At 43.7% G+C, this 26,060-nt stretch overlaps 1 protein-coding gene and 1 long non-coding RNA gene across 2 annotated transcripts in view; one reads left to right on the top strand and one right to left on the bottom strand.

Moving 5' to 3' along the window:
• The window catches only part of KCNK4 (potassium two pore domain channel subfamily K member 4), a 39,255-nt gene that overhangs the window by 5,759 nt on the left and 7,436 nt on the right, over window positions 1-26,060 (top strand). Inside the window, exons 4-5 of the mRNA XM_069738868.1 lie at window positions 1,302-1,419; window positions 7,379-7,539. Of these exons, the coding sequence (XP_069594969.1) occupies window positions 1,302-1,419; window positions 7,379-7,539 (279 nt within the window). The remainder of the gene's footprint in view (window positions 1-1,301; window positions 1,420-7,378; window positions 7,540-26,060) is intronic.
• Window positions 20,719-26,060, bottom strand: part of LOC138648895 (uncharacterized) — a 47,229-nt gene continuing 41,887 nt past the window's right edge. Inside the window, exon 3 of the long non-coding RNA XR_011315216.1 lies at window positions 20,719-20,994. This is a non-coding gene — a long non-coding RNA (uncharacterized lncRNA). The remainder of the gene's footprint in view (window positions 20,995-26,060) is intronic.

Genomic DNA, 26,060 nt, shown 5'->3' with positions numbered 1-26,060 from the left:
AGCAAAGAGCAGGCTGAACTTTTTAATAATTTTATATTGGAATTTTTACCATAAATGTCAGGAGCAATGATTTCAATCAAGGATTATTCCCAAAATACTGCTATCCCCATTTTACAGATGGGGAATAACTTATTACAGGTCTCATCACTGGGACCGTCGTTGATCCCCAAATCAGAAACCAGGCTCTGCAGATCCTCATCCTGGATGTAGCAGAGGTGCGGATGAGCTCGGCATTCCGCAGACATCGTGGGGCGGAGGTAAAACAAGGGCACCTCTGCCCTATTCACGATGGGGTGATGGGGAGCCCAGTTCCTGGCTTCAGAGCCCAATTTGGAGATTTTTGGGGAATCCTAGTGGTTGGAAACGCCAACAATCAGTGCGCTATCCCCTATTCGGTAGATCGGAGATAACGTAATATTTTGGGAATACAATGGACTTACCTCATCAGAAGTATCCAGATTATAACGGAAACAGACACCCAATTAGCTAATTGATAAAATGTTCAAATTTTGGGGAAAAGAGCTTTTATTACCTGGCAAATGTGCAGCCTGCCATAGATTTCTCTTGTACCCGTGAATTAAATGGAGGATCATAGAGGGGTAGGCGAAGTTGTCCAAAATAAGAGATGTTCTTTGTTACCTTTGGGGTCCTCCAACTTAAGAAATTCAGAGGTCAAATGGTAAGTGGCTGTCATTTTATCTAATCCTAAAAGTGTTGGGGATTCTTCCATATAAAACTTTGGTTTGGTTCAAGTCCAATCCAAATCAAAGATGTCCACCACCCAGCCCGTGCCCACCATGAGAAACAATAAAAAAAAATATCAAATCTGGCCAGCTTTGAGGACAGCTGATCAGTGGAGGTGCCGGGCTTCGGACCCTCACCGACCTGACATTGATGACCTAATGAAAGGTCAACAATATAAAAGTACTGAACAGCCCCTTCCCTTTAATCATAATGCCTCCATTTGTTTTCCATCATGGGGTCTGGATTCTTAGCAGAATATCACTTTTTTTTGTTAGGCATTTTGACAGAATCCTGATCATGATGAGTTGCAAAAAAAAAATGGTTATGACAGAAGTGATGAAGACTGATGACTGCAGTTAAATATCCAGAGAAATGCTAGGATCCTCTTTGTGATTTGTCACACGTGTATTGTAAAAAGTGTGGCCGCAGCCCTAGCGCCTTCTCCCCGACATTGCCGATTACAGCAGAACGCTTCCTCATTCAGCTTACATCTCCTAATTAAGTGATGATGAATCGCGAGAAAGGATGGGAATTCACTGAATCTTTTGGCATCACAGCAGGTGAAAGACGCGCTGAGCTCTGGAGCTGATATCGCAACTAACGGCACCAACGCCACCACCAACTGGGACATCGGGAGCTGCTTCTTCTTTGCAGGAACGGTCATCACTACAATCGGTAATGGTCTTTTCAACTTTTTTATTATAAACACAGGAGGAGAATTACATTTATAAAGCTAATTTGGCCGATATATAGATCTAATCTAATAATAATAATAATGACAGTCATTCCTATTTATATACAATGGTATGTAAAGGTTTGGGTACCCCGGGTCAAAATTACTGTTATGACGAATTGTTAAGCCAATTTAAGATGAAATATTCCCTAAAAGGCCTAAAGTTAAAGATGACACATTTACTTTGTGTTTTAAGCAATAAATCAATATATACAGTAGAGACCAAAAGTTTGGACACGCCTTCTCATTAAAAGATTTTTCTGTATTTTCATGACTATGAAAATTGTACATTTACACTTGAAGGCATCAAAACTATGAATTAACACATGCGGAATTATATACTTAACAAAAAAGTGTGAAACAACTGAAATTGTGTCTTATATTCTAGGTTCTTCAAAGTAGACACTTTTTGCTTTGATGACTGCTTTGCACACTCTTGGCATTTTCTTGATGAGCTTCAAGAGGTAGTCACCGGGAATGGTCTTCCAACAATCCTGAAGAAGTTCCCAGAGATGCTTAGCACTTGTTGGCCCTTTTGCCTTCACTCTGCGGTCCAGCTCACCCCAAACCATCTCAATTGGGTTCAGGTCTGGTGACTGTGGAGGCCAGGTCATCTGGCGTAGCACCTCATCACTCTCCTTCTTGGTCAAACAGCCCTTACACAGCCTGGAGATGTGTTTGGGGTCATTGTCCTGTTGAAAAATAAATAATGGTCCAACTAAACGCAAACCGGATGGAATAGCATGCCGCTGCAAGATGCTGTGGTAGCCATGCTGGTTCAGTATGCCTTCAATTTTGAATACATTTCCAACAGTGTCACCAGCAAAGCCCCCCCACACTATCACACCTCCTCCTCCATGCTTCACGGTGGGAACCAGGCATGTAGAGTCCATCCGTTCACCTTTTCTGCGTCGCACAAAGACACGGTGGTTGGAACCAAAGATCTCAAATTTGGACTCATCAGACCAAAGCACAGATTTCCACTGGTCTAATGTCCATTCCTTGTGTTCTTTAGCCCAAACAAGTCTCTTCTGCTTGTTGCCTGTCCTTAGCAGTGGTTTCCTAGCAGCTATTTTACCATGAAGGCCTGCTGCACAAAGTCTCCTCTTGTGTCTGCTGCTAGAACTCTGTGTGGCATTGACCTGGTCTCTAATCTGAGCTGCTGTTAACCTGCGATTTCTGAGGCTGGTGACTCGGATAAACATCCTCAGAAGCAGAGGTGACTCTTGGTCTTCCTTTCCTGGGGCGGTCCTCATGTGAGCCAGTTTCTTTGTAGCGCTTGATGGTTTTTGCAACTGCACTTGGGGACAATTTCAAAGTTTTCCCAATTTTTCGGACTGACTGACCTTCATTTCTTAAAGTAATGATGGCCACTCGTTTTTCTTTACTTAGCTGCTTTTTTCTTGCCATAATACAAATTCTAACAGTCTATTCAGTAGGACTATCAGCTGTGTATCAACCAGACTTCTGCACAACACAACTGATGGACCCAACCCCATTTATAAGGCAAGAAATCCCACTTATTAAACCTGAGAGGGCACACCTGTGAAGTGAAAACCATTCCCGGTGACTACCTCTTGAAGCTCATCAAGAGAATGCCAAGAGTGTGCAAAGCAGTCATCAAAGCAAAAGGTGACTACTTTGAAGAACCTAGAATATGACATAATTTCAGTTGTTTCACACTTTTTTGTTAAGTATATAATTCCACATGTGTTAATTCATAGTTTTGATGCCTTCAGTGTGAATTTACAATTTTCATAGTCATGAAAAATCTTTAAATGAGAAGGTGTGTCCAATCTTTTGGTCTGTAATGTATATAGTCATCTTTTACATTTTAAAAATTACAAAAAGTAAAATGGAGCGATGCAAAGGTTTGGGCACCCTGCATGGTTAATACCTAGTAGTACCCCCTTTTGAAAGTATCACAGCTTGTAAACGCTTTTTGTAGCCATCCAAGATTCTTTCAATTCTTGTTTGAGGGATTTTCTTCCATTCTTCCTTGGCAAAATTCTTCCAGTTCTGTGAGATTCCTGGGGCGTCTTGCATCCTCTGCTCTTTTGAGGTCTAGCCACAGATTTTCAATGGTGTTCAGATCAGGGGACTGTGAGGGCCATTGTAAAACCGGTAGCTTGCCTCTTTTAAGGTCGTCTATTGTCGATTTTGATATGTGTTTAAGATCATTATCAATTTGTAGAAACCATTCTCTTCCTCTTTTCACCTTCAGCTTTTTTACAGATGGTGTTATGTTTGCATCAAGAATTTGTTGAAATTTAATTGAATCCATTCTTCCCTCTACCCGTGAAATGTTCCCAGTGCCATTGACTGCAAGTCAACCCCAAAGCATGATTGATTCACCCCCATGATTAATGGTTGGCGAGATGTTCTTTTCCTGAAATTCTGTGCCCTTTTATTTTTCTCCACACATACCTTTGATGATTGTGGCCAAAGAGTTCTATTTTAACCTCATCAGTTCACGGGATTTGTTTCCAAAATGCATCAGGCTTGTTTAGATGTTCTTTTGCATACTCCTGTGCTGAATTTTATGGTGAGGACGCAGGAGAGGTTTTTTTTCTGATGACTCTTCCATGAAGGCTTACGAGCAGCTCTCACTGAAGGTTTTCATGGTCTTCCAGACCTTATCTTGACCTTCACTGTTCCAGTAAACTGCCATTTCTTAATTACATTTCGAACTGAGGAAAGGGCAATTTGACAATGTTTTGCTATCTTCTTATAGCCTTCTCCTTCTTTGTGGGCCTCCTCAATTTTCATTTTCAGCATTCTGGGCAACTGCTTAGAAGAACCCATGGCTGCTGGGTTTTGGCAAAAGGTTAGAGGAGGCTGGGTATTTATAAAGCTGATAAATTTGCATCACTTGGCCTTTCCTAACGATGATGGTAAACAAGCCATAACCCTAACAGGTTAATTATGGTCTGAAACCTTGGTCAAACTGACCAAGGCACACTTACCTGAGCACATAAATCCCCAAGGGTGCCAAAACTTTTGCATCTGCCCATTTTCCTTTTTGTAATTTTTGAAATGAAAAAAAAAATGATAAACTATTTTTTTTGCCTAAAATAGAAAGGAATGTGTCATCTTTAACTTTAGGCCTTTTAGAGATCATTTCATCTTCAACTTGCTTAACTGTTCACAATAACACTAATTTTTGACCAGGGGTGACCAAACTTTTACATGGCATTGTGCAACAAACATATTCTGCAGCACGTTACAAGTCTGAGGAAAGATACTAAAAATATCAGATATTATAGAGTAACATAAAATACAACCTTTTGAAGAAGAGTGAGGGCCCTGCTCACAAGAGCTTACAATCTATAAGGAAATAGGGGTGACACAAAAGGTAAAACGTGCTTGTATTGCATGGTCCAGCCATGATTTTAATAGATAAGGGTATTCATTGAAGCTGCATGATCCGGTCACCAGCCAGTATCTTTATATGTCCAGATACAAAATGCTACTGAGGTCATGGAGAGTGTTGGAAACAAATGAAAGAAGGAACCAAGTAGGAAAAATATAAAATGGGAGAACTAAGAAGTTAAAATTATGAGTTGATGAAAGGTCTTCCTAAAAGATGTGTTTTTAGCGAACTCTTACACCAGTGGATACTAAGAATTAATAGGATTGTCTTGGGTAGAGCATTCCAGAGAACAGGTGCAGCATGAGAAAAGTCTTGGATACAGGAGCAGGAGGTACAGATTAGAGAGGATGTTAGTGCCCAGATCATTAGTAGGGAGCAGATAGTATGGGAGACAGAAATGAGGGTGGAGATGTAAGACAGTACAGCATTCTGGAGAGCAAAGGTATTGGTGGTAGACATAGATAAAGGAGGAGATATGAAGCAGTGTAGCACTGTGGAGATGTCACGCTGTGACGGTCTTTGGCAAAGAAGGGGAGCCTCAATCTGTCCCTGGAACTGGGACTCTAACTATCCCGGTCCGGGGGGTACTCTTGAAGGTGGAGAGGCCCAAGTCTCTGGGCTAGTCTTGAGGCCTGAGTCTCCGACCTTACTTTGTTCCTATAAAACCCTGATCTGACATGTCCCCAACCCCATGAGTCATGTGACATAAATATAAGGTAAACAAGACACAAAGACAAAACAGGGAAAACAGAAAGCAACATATATACAAACATCAAAGATATAGAAGTATATAGGGAAGGATAGGAATGTACCAACCAAATGAGAATAGAACAATGAGTAAAGCATACACCGAAGAACAGCACGCAATAATATCCAGTATCAACAATTGTCTCCTATTCAGCACAGCGTCTCCAAGGAGCTAGGAAGAAAAGCTTTCACTGGTAAAGTAGAGAGTGTCTGGCAGGTTTTATAGGAAGAGGTAATGACCAGATCAGATGCAGCTGAAAATGGAGCTGCAAGTTTCTGACCAGCATAGAAAGGGTCATTAACCTCTTCAGCACCAAAGGAAACCAAATCTACTTAATATGGGACACAAAAACACAGGCTAAATGGAAGATTTGCAATTCACCATACATAGTAATTGTCTAACCCCAGATCTCGCAGAAGGACATGACACACTATTGTATTCTGCAGCAGATGAGCAACCAGTTCAATGACTGGCACAGGGTGGCGGCATCTGTGTTACAGGTGGATAGGCATCTGACTGCTACATTCAATGATGGATTGGAGAAGGGGAGGTTTAGTGGGAGGAAGACCAATTAGCAGTGAGTTCCAGTAGTTAAGATGAGAATGAATAAACAAATGTTAAATTATTTTATGATATTTTAATTCTGGTTGGTCAGCCATCATGCACTCATATATATGTAGTATGGCTTTTGTAAACATCAGAATTGCATGCAGCTATAATGTGGCGCTTATAGACCTTTTTGAGGCTTTACTGGAATGCTGAATGATTGTAGTTTCATACAAAAGTTTTTTCTCTGTTACATAACTAAGTAGTGCAGAACTGAGCGTTATTTGCTGCCTACTGCTGATAGATCAGTGACATGAGCTGCAAATGCTGCTGCTTTGATGCACATGACAGAAGATAATCCTTTGCTGCATGCATCAACAGGGCATCATTTGCAGGTTCACATCACTAATCTCTAAGCAGTAACAGCAGACAACAAACAAAACACAGCTCTGCCTAGTCATAACAAGCTCCGTCGTGGAGGAATGCAGGAAAATTGATCTCTGAGAGAAATTATCAAAAACTATGTAAAACCACACTGAAGCTATACTGATGTAGGTGGAAGAATGCCACACAGGAGCAGACAGTGACCAGATGCATAAAGCGAATTCTACACTTAAATTAGCTTGATGCTTAATCAGAGATTTTGAGCTTCTCAGAAGCCTACAGGAGAGGGAGGGATGGGTCTGCAGTCCTTAGGATAAGCAGGGTGCTGTTGAGAAATGTAGGTAGGGAGGTAAAAATAAGGTTATGTGACGCAGGATGCAGCAAGAATAATGTGATTGTGGTATTAACCCTATAAGTCTCTTAGCATGTATTATATGTCGCTGGCAGCTTTTTTAGGAGATGTTACTATAATGTTTAACTTTGAAAAAATATCCAGAATATTTAAAATATTTGTGCATTTCACGGTATATAAAAGGCGTATTAAAAGTCGATATTACAGTATGATACTGCCAAAGAAAAACAGAATAAAAAGGTACTCACCACTTGATAGAAAAGTGGCGGCATTCACCAATAAAATAAAATCTTCTTTATTTAAGACGATTAAGGCGATTACAGAGAATATTCTGTGATTGCTGAGCACCACTGAAAGCTACTTGATGATCGTTAACATGCATTACGCTGCTGAGGATCTTATGGTCAGAAGACGGAGACGCTGTAATGTTATAATGAAATTAAATAGCTAATTAATTCTTGTTAAACTATATTCTTCTCTCTGTGCAATGTGTCACAGGATTTGGTAACAATGCACCTAAGACAGAAGGTGGACGGCTCTTCTGTATTTTCTATGCACTTGTCGGCATTCCTCTTTTCGGTATCCTTCTGGCTGGAGTCGGCGACCATTTGGGATCTGCTCTCCGCAAAGGCATTGGGAAGGTGGAAATGATATTCTTGGTAAGGTCATGTATCTCCTATACTATATCTATGTAAAAAAAAAAGTGAAATAAATAAATAAAATATATAGATATATTTATTTATATATTTTTTTGTATGCATATAATGTATATATATATCCTAGTTATAACACATACGGTAGTTATCATTCACTAGCAGTGAGTTCATAAAATTTAATTAAAATACAAAGGGCATTATAAGCTTGCATTATACAATTGATATACTTTCTTAGAATAAAATATTTTTTTACCTTTTTAATAGGAAATTGTACATAGCAGCTGTTTAGTTAGCCATATATTGTGCGATGTCCTGGGTCTCATTAAGATGTCCGTTTTTTTTATCTGTGCAAGAAAAAATTAGCCATTTTTTTTATAAATGCGCTGGATGCAATTTTCCATTTTTCGGCCGTGTCCATTTTTCCATCAGTATGGCATAATTTTTATTCAAGCTTTTCCTACCCAACAGGTAGCAAACACTAGACAGGATTTTGATGACACACGGATGGCATCCAAGTGCCTTCCTTTTTTTTTTTTTACGGACCTATTCATATGAAAGGTTGATTTTAATCTGCAAATCAGATTTTTTAAAAATGGACGTCTCCTTGTGGACTGTCAAACTGCAAAAAAAAAGGACATGTGAACATACCCATAAAGGGTACATGTCCTATCCATAGAAATCACAGATAGAACATGCATGGCAAAAATGGACGTCTGAATGAGCCCTAACTCACTCCTATGGTTAGGATGGAACCTCCAATCTCTCTGCAGCATACGACGGTGTGAAAATCTCCTCGTGCAGCTTTGGATAGTTCACATTGTCAGTGATTCAAAGCTTCCTGTTAATTTTGTAGTACTCGGCTTTTGAAAGCCTGAAGGTAAATCAGATGCATGTAATATTTTAACAATTTTCCTTCATACAATGCTAGAGATTAAAAGGTATCCATCAGCAGGTTTTGCTATGTAATCTGAGAGTAGTGTGTTGTAGAGGCAGAGACCCTGATTCCAGCGATGTGTCACTTACTACTAGGCTGTGTGTTGATGTTTCAATAAAATCAGTGTTTTATTAGCTGGAGATTATCACTACCGGACTAGGTGACTCCTGCCTCCTGGTCCAGACACACCCCCAGCACTGATTGGCAGCTTGCTGACAGTGTGCACAGAAAGCTGCCAATCAGTGGTGTGGGCGGGGTTATACAGACCTCAACATTCTAAACTCTGCTAGAAATTTAGCAGAGAAAACAGTGAGTTTATCAAAACTGCAGCAACCAGGAAAATAAGTGACAATGCTGGAATCAGGGTCTGTGCGCCTACCTCATGGTAAATCGCCAGGCATTATGTTCATTAGAGTAGGACAGGTGCATGATATCTACTGACTGCACATCTTTCCAGGCGTGCGGGTCATAACGTCATTGGCACCGCTCACCTCCAACGTAAAAGTAATCAGCACCGGACCGCCCCTTTAATACCAAATTGAGCTCTGCTTCATCTGCAAGCAGACAATCCTTTTTTTTTTCTACTTTGCAAATAATATTTTACACCTAGACCTTCAGTTGTGCACAAATGTCGCTTATCATCGATCCTTCTGTCCGGGTTGTGAGTTCTCTACACATATTCTGCCAGTAAATCCCTAGATCCGGTGCTGCAGGTCACCTGACTGAAGGTGAAGGTACGCGGGTCATATTGCTTGTACTCCCCTCCCACCGCGCATTGGAGACTTCTGGAGATACATTAACTAAACCTCGTCTCCAAAAGAGCTCATTTATCGATCTACGCTGCGAAATTCAATTTTTTTGTGCTTTTCAAATTAGATTTTGACAGGAGTTTGGGACTCTGTGCAGACAGAAAATCACGTGAGACAAAGTGCAAGTCGTCTATTAAATGAGCAGAGACACGAACAGTTATAATATTAAGGGTAGGTTAATTTTAACATTGAGAGATAGAATTTCAAAAATAAAATCCAGAAAATCACATTGTATAAATTATACAACTATTTAAATAAATAAATAAATATATATATATATATATATATATATATATATATATATATATATATATCTATTATCAAACTATTTTTCATCTGTCTTTTTCTGACTGATTTATGACCATTAAACATGATGCATTAAAGTTGAATACGCAGGGAAACAAAGTTCCTCCAAAAGCCAAAATATGTAATAAAATCTAATAGCAAAAATAATTTTTACCTGAATTTATGTAAAAAAAAAAAAATTCCAAAAACTTTAAGGGGTTAAAGTGCAAGTCTCCTTGCTAAAGAACTTGCAGCAGAACGTCTGTGTCGGCCTCTAGCGTCTTCCTCTTCTCTCCAAAGATCTTTATTAACTTACCGAAACTGCCATCTTCTATCTCAGTAATGGGAAAATCTGACATCACTAAAAACAGATTAAACAGCTTTTTTTTTTTTTTTTTACAGATTTTTGTCATAATTTATATTACAATATTGCTTATTTTCATGCGGACTATTGATTTATTAAATGAAAAAAAATAAAACAATAATTACTCTTTAACGTCAACTTGTAAGCATAGTCCTAGCATAGGCCATAGTTTATACCATTTCATAGGGTGACAACTTCTCGAGGAAGCTGTGAGACTCCGTGAAAGGTGATTACTTAGATATATGATGTAGGATTATTGAACATTAAGCTACTGCATATGGCTCAAGAAAGGGTTGGATTTGCTCTTCAGGCTTCTAGAACAAATTGGTTCTTAAAGACACAAAATATTTCAAAAGGGCTGATCTGATCGATGGTTATGGGCTTCTCTGACAGTTTAATTGTAGGAGACACATTGCTTGTTTAGGAAAATTAGGTAAAGTAGGAAATTGTATCCATAGTGTGGAACGTTGGCTCCGTATTGTGTGGAAATATGCAGACTATAATGAGGGTGAAACAGCCGAAGATCCACAATGGGTGAGGTCAGGCTTGTGAAGCAGGTAGCTGCCAGGTGCCACGCCAGGGCGACGTCCGATAGTAGCTGCTGACCCCAAAGGGACAGAGATGTTACTTGAGATTCTCAGACAAAGCAGGATGGCCACTTGGGACAAATTCAGATAGGATGGCCTCCTGGGATAAGTTCAGACAGGACAACCTCTTGGGACAAGTTCAGACAGGACGGCCTCTTGGGACAATTTCTAACAGGACGGCCTCTTGGGACAAGTTCAGACAGGACGGCCACTTGGGACAATTTCTAACAGGACGGCCTCCTGGGACAATTTCTAACAGGACAGCCACTTGGGACAAGTTCAAACTGGACGACCTCTTGGGACAAGTTCAGACTGGACAGCCTCTTGGGACAATTTCTAACAGGATGGCCACTTGGGATAAGTTCACACTGTGTGGATAGGACAGCCACGGGGATAGGTTCTCCCTGTGCAGACAGGGCAACCAGAGGAACAGATTCACATGGTGCAGACTGGACGGCAACAGGGATAAGTTCACAGTTGTGGCCTGGGTATTCAGCTCCCAGGGTGGCAGACCAGTTCCACCGATGCGGCCATGGGGTAAAGGTACCGCAGACACGGTTTAGGGATTTGTACACCACTGAGGCGGTTGCAGGAAACAAGGACTATCTATGGGAGACTGACGGGAACACAGGATAAGGGATGAAGCACACTAAGGAAGGGGAACCTGGTAACATACAGTTACCACTAAACCGCCTAACAGAACTATAAGGGTTGCTCAGGCACCTCCCAGTAGGCGAGGGTGCCTTTTATACAAGATGTCTCCCAGCTATTGCCTGGGAGACACCTTACAGGTGTATGCACATTAAACAAAATGCCTCCCAACGGTTTACCATGAGCGCACGCTGCCCCTTTAAAAACAGAAGAGCACATGCAGCCGCGCCCTAGGCATGCATGAGACACAGTGCAGCATGCACCGAGGAGGGAGGCAGGAACAGGAGCACGCCGGGGATCGCGCCGTGGGCCGAAGCAGTGAGTAAGCCGGCGTCCTTGCATGGTGGCAGAACAGGACTCCATGCAGGGGCGTTGGGTATAGCCTTCCACATGTGTTCTGTGAATGAGCACACCCAGTTATATGGACATTGGACATTATGTATTGCAGGAGTCCAAATGGCCATCTGTGATCATATCAGTAGCTAATTTCACTATGCCACCAGTCTCCTTAAAAGGGATTGCCCAAAATAATGAAAACACTGCATTGAGGCAGCAATACATGTAAAATAAGAACTAATACATCCTCCCTCTTCTAGGTTCTGGCGGTTCCAGCGTCGGGTCTGTGATACTTCTGAAAACAGAGATCACAGTCTATATTCCCTACATGAAGCCTGCAGCCAATCACCAGCCTCAGCAGGATACCACCACTGAGGTCAGTGATTGGCTGCAGGCGTCACGTGGGTTATTTGGGCAATGACGTCTGCTGTCACTGTATGATAATGCATTAAGGACGTAGAACTGGAACTGCCGGAAGCTAGAAGGGCGAGTATGTACGGTATTAGTTCTTACTACACATGCATTGCACCCCTTGTGCAGCTTCATTGTTTTAACTCTTGTCTTCCTGACACTCGGTGACTTCAGAAGTGGTTTTAGTGTATGTCAGCATGTTGTCACGCTGACTTGCGCCTACTAGGCTCATTTTCGCCTGCTAGGTTCATTTTCATGATTTTCTTTGGTTTTTCTTAACCCTCTCCTGGATGTCTGCAGTAACACAGTAACAATGGGTGTCTGAATATATGGCTATTGTTTTTTTTATTATTGGTAAGATACAGAAATAAGACAGAAGAAGAATCGACGCCTTCAAAATGTGGTGCTGGAGAAGGATGTTATCAATACCATGGATGGAAAGAAGAACAAACAAATCAATTTCGGGATAAATCAATAGTGGATGCTTTCCTGAAACGGAAAGTACTTGCAAGCAGCATAATACAAAGAATAGCAGGTTTACCCAGAATCCTTTGCAGTAGGCGGAGCTATGCAAATCATCTCTTTCCACCCCTGTCTAATCCACAGCGCTTGGAACCGCCAAGCGTGCAATGCTGCGGATTAGTTTCTAAATTTACACAGCCAACCAATTCCTACCTGTGGACACGTGTTTCGGGCTTTAGGCCCTCATCAGCACAGGGCTGGAATTGGTTGGCTGTATGGAGTGGGGCTCGGTGAGCAAGCGATACATACATGCTAGCCACCTTAGGGAGAGACCCAAGTTGGGCTAAATGTAGCGGGACGAAAGAGACCGAAAAGCCCTCTACTTAAAGGAAATACATAGTGGATGCTTTCCTGAAACGGAAAGTACTTGCAAGCAGCATAATACAAAGAATAGCAGGTTTACCCAGAATCCTTTGCAGTAGGCGGAGCTATGCAAATCATCTCTTTCCACCCCTGTCTAATCCACAGCGCTTGGAACCGCCAAGCGTGCAATGCTGCGGATTAGTTTCTAAATTTACACAGCCAACCAATTCCTACCTGTGGACACGTGTTTCGGGCTTTAGGCCCTCATCAGCACAGGGCTGGAATTGGTTGGCTGTATGGAGTGGGGCTCGGTGAGCAAGCGATACATACATGCTAGCCACCTTAGGGAGAGACCCAAGTTGGGCTAAATGTAGCGGGACGAAAGAGACCGAAAAGCCCTCTACTTAAAGGAAATACATAGTGGATGCTTTCCTGAAACGGAAAGTACTTGCAAGCAGCATAATACAAAGAATAGCAGGTTTACCCAGAATCCTTTGCAGTAGGCGGAGCTATGCAAATCATCTCTTTCCACCCCTGTCTAATCCACAGCGCTTGGAACCGCCAAGCGTGCAATGCTGCGGATTAGTTTCTAAATTTACACAGCCAACCAATTCCTACCTGTGGACACGTGTTTCGGGCTTTAGGCCCTCATCAGCACAGGGCTGGAATTGGTTGGCTGTATGGAGTGGGGCTCGGTGAGCAAGCGATACATACATGCTAGCCACCTTAGGGAGAGACCCAAGTTGGGCTAAATGTAGCGGGACGAAAGAGACCGAAAAGCCCTCTACTTAAAGGAAATACATAGTGGATGCTTTCCTGAAACGGAAAGTACTTGCAAGCAGCATAATACAAAGAATAGCAGGTTTACCCAGAATCCTTTGCAGTAGGCGGAGCTATGCAAATCATCTCTTTCCACCCCTGTCTAATCCACAGCGCTTGGAACCGCCAAGCGTGCAATGCTGCGGATTAGTTTCTAAATTTACACAGCCAACCAATTCCTACCTGTGGACACGTGTTTCGGGCTTTAGGCCCTCATCAGCACAGGGCTGGAATTGGTTGGCTGTATGGAGTGGGGCTCGGTGAGCAAGCGATACATACATGCTAGCCACCTTAGGGAGAGACCCAAGTTGGGCTAAATGTAGCGGGACGAAAGAGACCGAAAAGCCCTCTACTTAAAGGAAATACATAGTGGATGCTTTCCTGAAACGGAAAGTACTTGCAAGCAGCATAATACAAAGAATAGCAGGTTTACCCAGAATCCTTTGCAGTAGGCGGAGCTATGCAAATCATCTCTTTCCACCCCTGTCTAATCCACAGCGCTTGGAACCGCCAAGCGTGCAATGCTGCGGATTAGTTTCTAAATTTACACAGCCAACCAATTCCTACCTGTGGACACGTGTTTCGGGCTTTAGGCCCTCATCAGCACAGGGCTGGAATTGGTTGGCTGTATGGAGTGGGGCTCGGTGAGCAAGCGATACATACATGCTAGCCACCTTAGGGAGAGACCCAAGTTGGGCTAAATGTAGCGGGACGAAAGAGACCGAAAAGCCCTCTACTTAAAGGAAATACATAGTGGATGCTTTCCTGAAACGGAAAGTACTTGCAAGCAGCATAATACAAAGAATAGCAGGTTTACCCAGAATCCTTTGCAGTAGGCGGAGCTATGCAAATCATCTCTTTCCACCCCTGTCTAATCCACAGCGCTTGGAACCGCCAAGCGTGCAATGCTGCGGATTAGTTTCTAAATTTACACAGCCAACCAATTCCTACCTGTGGACACGTGTTTCGGGCTTTAGGCCCTCATCAGCACAGGGCTGGAATTGGTTGGCTGTATGGAGTGGGGCTCGGTGAGCAAGCGATACATACATGCTAGCCACCTTAGGGAGAGACCCAAGTTGGGCTAAATGTAGCGGGACGAAAGAGACCGAAAAGCCCTCTACTTAAAGGAAATACATAGTGGATGCTTTCCTGAAACGGAAAGTACTTGCAAGCAGCATAATACAAAGAATAGCAGGTTTACCCAGAATCCTTTGCAGTAGGCGGAGCTATGCAAATCATCTCTTTCCACCCCTGTCTAATCCACAGCGCTTGGAACCGCCAAGCGTGCAATGCTGCGGATTAGTTTCTAAATTTACACAGCCAACCAATTCCTACCTGTGGACACGTGTTTCGGGCTTTAGGCCCTCATCAGCACAGGGCTGGAATTGGTTGGCTGTATGGAGTGGGGCTCGGTGAGCAAGCGATACATACATGCTAGCCACCTTAGGGAGAGACCCAAGTTGGGCTAAATGTAGCGGGACGAAAGAGACCGAAAAGCCCTCTACTTAAAGGAAATACATAGTGGATGCTTTCCTGAAACGGAAAGTACTTGCAAGCAGCATAATACAAAGAATAGCAGGTTTACCCAGAATCCTTTGCAGTAGGCGGAGCTATGCAAATCATCTCTTTCCACCCCTGTCTAATCCACAGCGCTTGGAACCGCCAAGCGTGCAATGCTGCGGATTAGTTTCTAAATTTACACAGCCAACCAATTCCTACCTGTGGACACGTGTTTCGGGCTTTAGGCCCTCATCAGCACAGGGCTGGAATTGGTTGGCTGTATGGAGTGGGGCTCGGTGAGCAAGCGATACATACATGCTAGCCACCTTAGGGAGAGACCCAAGTTGGGCTAAATGTAGCGGGACGAAAGAGACCGAAAAGCCCTCTACTTAAAGGAAATACATAGTGGATGCTTTCCTGAAACGGAAAGTACTTGCAAGCAGCATAATACAAAGAATAGCAGGTTTACCCAGAATCCTTTGCAGTAGGCGGAGCTATGCAAATCATCTCTTTCCACCCCTGTCTAATCCACAGCGCTTGGAACCGCCAAGCGTGCAATGCTGCGGATTAGTTTCTAAATTTACACAGCCAACCAATTCCTACCTGTGGACACGTGTTTCGGGCTTTAGGCCCTCATCAGCACAGGGCTGGAATTGGTTGGCTGTATGGAGTGGGGCTCGGTGAGCAAGCGATACATACATGCTAGCCACCTTAGGGAGAGACCCAAGTTGGGCTAAATGTAGCGGGACGAAAGAGACCGAAAAGCCCTCTACTTAAAGGAAATACATAGTGGATGCTTTCCTGAAACGGAAAGTACTTGCAAGCAGCATAATACAAAGAATAGCAGGTTTACCCAGAATCCTTTGCAGTAGGCGGAGCTATGCAAATCATCTCTTTCCACCCCTGTCTAATCCACAGCGCTTGGAACCGCCAAGCGTGCAATGCTGCGGATTAGTTTCTAAATTTACACAGCCAACCAATTCCTACCTGTGGACACGTGTTTCGGGCTTTAGGCCCTCATCAGCACAGGGCTGGAATTGGTTGGCTGTATGGAGTGGGGCTCGGTGAGCAAGCGATACATACATGCTAGCCACCTTAGGGAGAGACCCAAGTTGGGCTAAATGTAGCGGGACGAAAGAGACCGAAAAGCCCTCTACTTAAAGGAAATACATAGTGGATGCTTTCCTGAAACGGAAAGTACTTGCAAGCAGCATAATACAAAGAATAGCAGGTTTACCCAGAATCCTTTGCAGTAGGCGGAGCTATGCAAATCATCTCTTTCCACCCCTGTCTAATCCACAGCGCTTGGAACCGCCAAGCGTGCAATGCTGCGGATTAGTTTCTAAATTTACACAGCCAACCAATTCCTACCTGTGGACACGTGTTTCGGGCTTTAGGCCCTCATCAGCACAGGGCTGGAATTGGTTGGCTGTATGGAGTGGGGCTCGGTGAGCAAGCGATACATACATGCTAGCCACCTTAGGGAGAGACCCAAGTTGGGCTAAATGTAGCGGGACGAAAGAGACCGAAAAGCCCTCTACTTAAAGGAAATACATAGTGGATGCTTTCCTGAAACGGAAAGTACTTGCAAGCAGCATAATACAAAGAATAGCAGGTTTACCCAGAATCCTTTGCAGTAGGCGGAGCTATGCAAATCATCTCTTTCCACCCCTGTCTAATCCACAGCGCTTGGAACCGCCAAGCGTGCAATGCTGCGGATTAGTTTCTAAATTTACACAGCCAACCAATTCCTACCTGTGGACACGTGTTTCGGGCTTTAGGCCCTCATCAGCACAGGGCTGGAATTGGTTGGCTGTATGGAGTGGGGCTCGGTGAGCAAGCGATACATACATGCTAGCCACCTTAGGGAGAGACCCAAGTTGGGCTAAATGTAGCGGGACGAAAGAGACCGAAAAGCCCTCTACTTAAAGGAAATACATAGTGGATGCTTTCCTGAAACGGAAAGTACTTGCAAGCAGCATAATACAAAGAATAGCAGGTTTACCCAGAATCCTTTGCAGTAGGCGGAGCTATGCAAATCATCTCTTTCCACCCCTGTCTAATCCACAGCGCTTGGAACCGCCAAGCGTGCAATGCTGCGGATTAGTTTCTAAATTTACACAGCCAACCAATTCCTACCTGTGGACACGTGTTTCGGGCTTTAGGCCCTCATCAGCACAGGGCTGGAATTGGTTGGCTGTATGGAGTGGGGCTCGGTGAGCAAGCGATACATACATGCTAGCCACCTTAGGGAGAGACCCAAGTTGGGCTAAATGTAGCGGGACGAAAGAGACCGAAAAGCCCTCTACTTAAAGGAAATACATAGTGGATGCTTTCCTGAAACGGAAAGTACTTGCAAGCAGCATAATACAAAGAATAGCAGGTTTACCCAGAATCCTTTGCAGTAGGCGGAGCTATGCAAATCATCTCTTTCCACCCCTGTCTAATCCACAGCGCTTGGAACCGCCAAGCGTGCAATGCTGCGGATTAGTTTCTAAATTTACACAGCCAACCAATTCCTACCTGTGGACACGTGTTTCGGGCTTTAGGCCCTCATCAGCACAGGGCTGGAATTGGTTGGCTGTATGGAGTGGGGCTCGGTGAGCAAGCGATACATACATGCTAGCCACCTTAGGGAGAGACCCAAGTTGGGCTAAATGTAGCGGGACGAAAGAGACCGAAAAGCCCTCTACTTAAAGGAAATACATAGTGGATGCTTTCCTGAAACGGAAAGTACTTGCAAGCAGCATAATACAAAGAATAGCAGGTTTACCCAGAATCCTTTGCAGTAGGCGGAGCTATGCAAATCATCTCTTTCCACCCCTGTCTAATCCACAGCGCTTGGAACCGCCAAGCGTGCAATGCTGCGGATTAGTTTCTAAATTTACACAGCCAACCAATTCCTACCTGTGGACACGTGTTTCGGGCTTTAGGCCCTCATCAGCACAGGGCTGGAATTGGTTGGCTGTATGGAGTGGGGCTCGGTGAGCAAGCGATACATACATGCTAGCCACCTTAGGGAGAGACCCAAGTTGGGCTAAATGTAGCGGGACGAAAGAGACCGAAAAGCCCTCTACTTAAAGGAAATACATAGTGGATGCTTTCCTGAAACGGAAAGTACTTGCAAGCAGCATAATACAAAGAATAGCAGGTTTACCCAGAATCCTTTGCAGTAGGCGGAGCTATGCAAATCATCTCTTTCCACCCCTGTCTAATCCACAGCGCTTGGAACCGCCAAGCGTGCAATGCTGCGGATTAGTTTCTAAATTTACACAGCCAACCAATTCCTACCTGTGGACACGTGTTTCGGGCTTTAGGCCCTCATCAGCACAGGGCTGGAATTGGTTGGCTGTATGGAGTGGGGCTCGGTGAGCAAGCGATACATACATGCTAGCCACCTTAGGGAGAGACCCAAGTTGGGCTAAATGTAGCGGGACGAAAGAGACCGAAAAGCCCTCTACTTAAAGGAAATACATAGTGGATGCTTTCCTGAAACGGAAAGTACTTGCAAGCAGCATAATACAAAGAATAGCAGGTTTACCCAGAATCCTTTGCAGTAGGCGGAGCTATGCAAATCATCTCTTTCCACCCCTGTCTAATCCACAGCGCTTGGAACCGCCAAGCGTGCAATGCTGCGGATTAGTTTCTAAATTTACACAGCCAACCAATTCCTACCTGTGGACACGTGTTTCGGGCTTTAGGCCCTCATCAGCACAGGGCTGGAATTGGTTGGCTGTATGGAGTGGGGCTCGGTGAGCAAGCGATACATACATGCTAGCCACCTTAGGGAGAGACCCAAGTTGGGCTAAATGTAGCGGGACGAAAGAGACCGAAAAGCCCTCTACTTAAAGGAAATACATAGTGGATGCTTTCCTGAAACGGAAAGTACTTGCAAGCAGCATAATACAAAGAATAGCAGGTTTACCCAGAATCCTTTGCAGTAGGCGGAGCTATGCAAATCATCTCTTTCCACCCCTGTCTAATCCACAGCGCTTGGAACCGCCAAGCGTGCAATGCTGCGGATTAGTTTCTAAATTTACACAGCCAACCAATTCCTACCTGTGGACACGTGTTTCGGGCTTTAGGCCCTCATCAGCACAGGGCTGGAATTGGTTGGCTGTATGGAGTGGGGCTCGGTGAGCAAGCGATACATACATGCTAGCCACCTTAGGGAGAGACCCAAGTTGGGCTAAATGTAGCGGGACGAAAGAGACCGAAAAGCCCTCTACTTAAAGGAAATACATAGTGGATGCTTTCCTGAAACGGAAAGTACTTGCAAGCAGCATAATACAAAGAATAGCAGGTTTACCCAGAATCCTTTGCAGTAGGCGGAGCTATGCAAATCATCTCTTTCCACCCCTGTCTAATCCACAGCGCTTGGAACCGCCAAGCGTGCAATGCTGCGGATTAGTTTCTAAATTTACACAGCCAACCAATTCCTACCTGTGGACACGTGTTTCGGGCTTTAGGCCCTCATCAGCACAGGGCTGGAATTGGTTGGCTGTATGGAGTGGGGCTCGGTGAGCAAGCGATACATACATGCTAGCCACCTTAGGGAGAGACCCAAGTTGGGCTAAATGTAGCGGGACGAAAGAGACCGAAAAGCCCTCTACTTAAAGGAAATACATAGTGGATGCTTTCCTGAAACGGAAAGTACTTGCAAGCAGCATAATACAAAGAATAGCAGGTTTACCCAGAATCCTTTGCAGTAGGCGGAGCTATGCAAATCATCTCTTTCCACCCCTGTCTAATCCACAGCGCTTGGAACCGCCAAGCGTGCAATGCTGCGGATTAGTTTCTAAATTTACACAGCCAACCAATTCCTACCTGTGGACACGTGTTTCGGGCTTTAGGCCCTCATCAGCACAGGGCTGGAATTGGTTGGCTGTATGGAGTGGGGCTCGGTGAGCAAGCGATACATACATGCTAGCCACCTTAGGGAGAGACCCAAGTTGGGCTAAATGTAGCGGGACGAAAGAGACCGAAAAGCCCTCTACTTAAAGGAAATACATAGTGGATGCTTTCCTGAAACGGAAAGTACTTGCAAGCAGCATAATACAAAGAATAGCAGGTTTACCCAGAATCCTTTGCAGTAGGCGGAGCTATGCAAATCATCTCTTTCCACCCCTGTCTAATCCACAGCGCTTGGAACCGCCAAGCGTGCAATGCTGCGGATTAGTTTCTAAATTTACACAGCCAACCAATTCCTACCTGTGGACACGTGTTTCGGGCTTTAGGCCCTCATCAGCACAGGGCTGGAATTGGTTGGCTGTATGGAGTGGGGCTCGGTGAGCAAGCGATACATACATGCTAGCCACCTTAGGGAGAGACCCAAGTTGGGCTAAATGTAGCGGGACGAAAGAGACCGAAAAGCCCTCTACTTAAAGGAAATACATAGTGGATGCTTTCCTGAAACGGAAAGTACTTGCAAGCAGCATAATACAAAGAATAGCAGGTTTACCCAGAATCCTTTGCAGTAGGCGGAGCTATGCAAATCATCTCTTTCCACCCCTGTCTAATCCACAGCGCTTGGAACCGCCAAGCGTGCAATGCTGCGGATTAGTTTCTAAATTTACACAGCCAACCAATTCCTACCTGTGGACACGTGTTTCGGGCTTTAGGCCCTCATCAGCACAGGGCTGGAATTGGTTGGCTGGGATAAATCAAGAAAGACATGTCACTGAAAGCAAGGATCCCCAAGCTACGACTTGCCAACTTTGGACACATCATACGAAGAGAGCAATCACCGGAGAAGGACATCATGGTGGGAAGAATAGAAGGAACAAGACGAAGAGGAAGACCAGCAACCCGATGGCTTGATAGTATGAAGATAATGTTGGAGAAGACCCTGGTGGACCTATCTAGGCTCGCACAAGATCATTCTTCTTATAGAGCGTTCATCCATCAAGATGCCGTGGCTCGAGATCGAGTCGAAGGCTGTAAAAAAAAATATATATATATATTGGCAAGATTCCTGTGTTACGCCACTTATGCACCTAACTGTTTAAATGTATTTTTGCTGGAATGAGAAGTTCTAGAAAGTGAGAAATTGTCCAACAGATTACGGTAGTTCTTTGTTCCTGAATTATCCATTATCGCAATACGACATGTGAGACCAACACTAACACTATCCTCATCTCACATATCTTGTAAGAACTGGTGTCAACAAGGGCCACCGCTCCAAAATGATCACCCTACTCCTCCCCATACAGACCAGATATATCTGCAGAATCTTTCTGATTAATCATGTCATGTTCCATTTTGGTAATTTTGGGGCATTTATTACTTTCGTCAAATCTCCAATGACAGCAAAGAAACCGATGTTGGACGCCGCTTTATATCGTACTGACAATGTAGATGATTCAGCGTCATCTCTGCCAACGTCGATCTTAAGTGATTCTCAATGATTGACAGTTTGCTGAAGCTTCTCCCACCAGGAGCTGCAATCAGTTCTTATGATGCAAAGCCATTTCAGAGAAAAGCATCCTTATGAAAGTATATTGGTTGTTTGATTCCATTTAAAGGGAACTTGTCGCCTTGAATAAGCAGTATGATCTGTGGGCAGTGTGTTATAGAACAGAAGGAGCTGAGAAGATCGATATATAGTTTTCTGGGGGAGAGGAGACAAATAAAATCAGTAAAAATTGTAATTTACTCATTTAAATCCCTGCTCATTCTTGGCTCAGAGGTCCAGTGGGCGGCTCTAACTAGTGACTGACAGTCATGCTCATACAGGGAAGGCTGTCAGTCACTGATAAGACCGCCCACTGGACCTCAGAGCCGAGAATGAGCAGGGATTTAAATGAGTAAAATTACAAGATTTGATGAATATTTTCCCAAATTGATGAATCAAACTTCTCAGTGGGAGTATTTTAATTCTTTTATATGATATTCATATCTTCTTGTTACTTTGACACCAGAATATTTATCAATTGAGTCTAAAGCTAATGAATAAAGCAGGGGTAATACTAAGTATTTCTCGCAGTCTCTAAAGTAATATTACACGAGCAAGTAACATTTTGAAAATTTTTTTTTTTTTTTTTTTAAAGAGGAATCATTATCTCTTCTTATATGTTCCCATGAAATAAAAATTCTGGAGAATTAGTTGTTCTTTTTATAGATGTGCATTATGGTGTTCCTCTGTCATTTTTCCAAGAAATGTATGAAAAAATTGTGAAATGGGTTTTACCAGTTGGGGATTGTCGTGACTGATTCTGTCCAATCAGTGCTGGCCGTCTCAGACTTTGTATGGACACGCCCCAATGGCCTCTTCATACAATGGTGCGGGACCGTGGGGCAGGACTGTGGGTAGGGTCTTCAGTTCTGCTCCGGCCCCTCTGCATTTGTATGAGCCTCAATTTTTAAATTCCGCACTAGCGCCGCACGCGCACATTCAAGTCCCGGCATTCTCCAGCAAAATGGCGCAGGTATCTGCGCAAGGGAGATTGGGATTGTGGCTCAATGACGAGCCGAGATCTCGATCTGTGCATGCACTGCCATTTTGCAGGAGACCTAAAGGTACCGTTACATTAAATGACTTACCAACGATCACGACCAGCGATACGACCTGGCCGTGATCGTTGGTAAGTCGTTGTGTGGTCGCTGGAAAGGTGTCACACAGACCGCTCTCTCCAGCGACCAACGATCAGGGGAAAGACTTCGGCATCGTTGAAACTGTCTTCAACGATGCCGAAGTCCCCCTGCAGCACCCAGGTAACAAGGGTAAACATCGGGTTACTAAGCGCAGGGCCGCGCTTAGTAACCCGATATTTACCCTGGTTACCATTGTAAAAGTAAAAAAAAAAAACACTACATACTCACATTCCGATGTCTGTCACGTCCCCCGGCGTCAGCTTCCCGCACTGTGTCAGCGTCGGCCGTAAGGCAGAGCACAGCGGTGACGTCACCGCTGTGCTCTGCTTTACGGCCGGCTGGCGCTGACACAGTGCGGGAAGCTGACGCCGGGGGACGTGATAGATATCGGAATGTGAGTATGTACTGTTTTTTTTTTTTTTACTTTTACAATGGTAACCAGGGTAAATATCAGGTTACTAAGTGCGGCCCTGCGCTTAGTAACCCGATATTTACCCTGGTTACCAGTGAACACATCGCTGGATCGGCGTCACACACGCCGATTCAGCGATGACAGCGGGTGATCAGTGACCAAAAAAGGTCCTGATCATTCCCAGCGACCAACGATCTCCCAGCAGGGGCCTGATCGTTCGTCGCTGTCACGCATAACGATTTCGTTAACGATATCGTTGCTACATCACAAAAAGCGTGACGTTGCAACGATATCGTTAACGAAATCGTTGGTACCTTTAAGGTTAATCTGAACTTGTGCCGCTTCCGGCGCCATTTTGCTGGTGACTAATCTGAGCATGGGCCGCCTGCGGTGCTATTTTGCTGGAGAACGATGGGACATGAATGTGCACAGCCCACAGCAATGGAGGCGCTAGGGTGAAATTTAAAAAAAAGAGGCTCATACAAATGTCGAGGGGCCACAGCACAGCCGAAGACCCTACCCACAGTCCCGCCCCAATGCACGAAGAGGAGATTGCACCAAAACTTCTAAGGTGAATTATACAAGAAACAGGCTACGGATTTTTTCACTACAGGTATCCATTAAATCAGTATAACAGGGCCATTATGGCCATACCTTTTCTTTAACAGGTTAAATCGTGATGACAGGTTCTCTTTAACACATTAATTATGCTCAGTAAATGCCATAAAAGCTTATATCTAAATATAAAATAACAGAATAACAGGATTACATGACTTCAGATGTGGATTGTGGGTTGCCCCCACTGTGCCTTTGAGCAGGCACCCCACCCTATAACACAGCCAATCATGCGGGACTATAGATCATCGATGTGAGATCACTGATGACTACCAGCCACTATAAAAGCCCAAGCAGGAGAGTTAGGCTACTTTCACACATCCGTCTTCTGCCGTCAGGAATAATCCGGCGGCGGGATGGATCGCTGGATCCAGCTAAATTAGTGAAAAACTAAAGCCCCAGATCAGTTTTCCTGCCGGATCCGACTAGCTGTTTTGGCCAATTGGATAAGGTCAGTTTCTGGAGGAGAGAGAGAGAGAGAGAGGCTTCCAGTGTCTGCAACTACCGCACCCGACATTGCCATGTGTCAAACTGGCACATTTAAATTAGTTAGTGTACCACAGCACTCATTTTTTAATATATTCAGTGCCGCCTCCCAATATTGCTTTTCTAAACTTGTACAATAAGCTAATAAACTAGCAGTTAAACAACAAACATCCTCATTATTTATAGTAAGGACGCTTGTAGTATGGGCCTCCATCACTAAGTGAGTGTACGGTGATCACTTTTGAGTCAGTATACCAGCTGATGTTGTCGGGGAAGGTTGTGTTTGGCTCCAGTGATTTTTTTTTTTTACAATGAGTTGTTCAGTCTTTTGCCTATTTTATGATGGCTGATTCACATTAACAACAAAAGACAAAAAAAAGCATCGTAAACAAAAGAAACGAGAATTAATTTGTAAAAAATAGTGTATTTTATTGGTACATTTTGAAACTTCCGTCTCATTTAAAGTAATGTCCAATAGCAGCCACACGATTATTTCTCTGGTCAGGGGTGAGCAGGCGAAGCACAAATTTTGCCGCAACGTATTTTACGTCTCATTTTTCCGTCAAATTTTGCTGCTGGATCTTCATGAAATCCCAATCAACTCCACAAGCTCATCAGTGGTCTGATGATAATCTTCCAGAAAGGTTTGATGAACTTTCAGGAGGTTGTTCAGGAAGTTGAGTTCAATGACAATAACAAGTAAATAAAAAATAGGTGAAAGATTGACCAAAAGGTTGAAAATAAAATCACTGGAGCCAAATGCAACCTTCCCCAACAAGGCAGCTGGCATAGGGTTCCGGGAACATCCACCTACAGGAAACCTCATACTATAGACGATTCCTGATCTTTTGGGTTCCCCTTGTATGTTGAGGTCACTTTGACATTAATAAAGTTGTCTTTGCATTAAGAGGCTTAAAAGTGGTTGGATAAGGTCCTGTGAGACTCCACATACATCTTTTTAGGGCAAGTGAAGAATTTGGAGCACTTTCAATTTGTGCCGAATTGGTTTGGTCCAAATTGAACCTACAAGGAATTTTGGAAAAATTGTTTATCTGAGAACCTCCTTTCCCCTTTATCCCAAGGCTAAGGTCAGAAGATTATTGATTCTCTCATTCGAGAGAATTGGGCCGGTTGTGCAAATTACACTCTGATCAAAATCTGATCGGATTGTGATCTGATTCTCTTGGATGAGATGGAGAAAAACAATGTTCCATCTTCTCCTTTGTATCAGTGTGTCATTGACTTGCATGGCCGACTGCAATCCAAATATCTGATCAAACTGGGGCATGTTCTTTTTTTTTCTAACATTGTTTTGTCGGATCACACTCGGACCAAAAATACTGTGGTGTGAGTGAGCCCTAAAGCTGTTATTGCTAATGTGATGGCTTCGGCAAGAAATAATATCCATATATATATAATGGGCACCATGGCCTCTTGGCATAAAAGAATCAGTGATACATTTATCAAAATATTTATTGTACAATTGAATATTAGCATCATAATAAGAGAGAAATAGTTTTTCCAATAAAGAATAATTCCGAACATTATAACCTGCGCTCTCACGATACTTCTAGAATGACTTCGTTACCATCTTTTACCGTCGTTAGTGCACTCATTGCAATAATGGCCGACGTTTCCATCTGTACATAAGGTTGATACGATGCAGAGGTCTTCCGTTTTACCTTGCCGTTCTGTACGCGTGGACATACTGTATCATTGCAAATTATTAATCGAGTAATTTCATTTAGCTGAGCGGATAGTTTCCACTTGGAAGAGACATCAATCTTTCTCCTGCTATCAGGAAGGATATGATAAGTACAAGCTGGCAGATAATAATTTGCAACAATGCCTTAGTCGCATCCCGCAGAATCATTGGGAATCTGGATATTAACCCTCT

The sequence above is a fragment of the Ranitomeya imitator genome, chromosome 9 (assembly GCF_032444005.1).
Source record: "Ranitomeya imitator isolate aRanImi1 chromosome 9, aRanImi1.pri, whole genome shotgun sequence".
Classification (NCBI taxonomy): Eukaryota; Metazoa; Chordata; class Amphibia; order Anura; family Dendrobatidae; genus Ranitomeya; species Ranitomeya imitator.
Note: the sequence above shows the minus strand (reverse complement) of the source record. Positions and strands in the feature narration are given on the sequence as shown.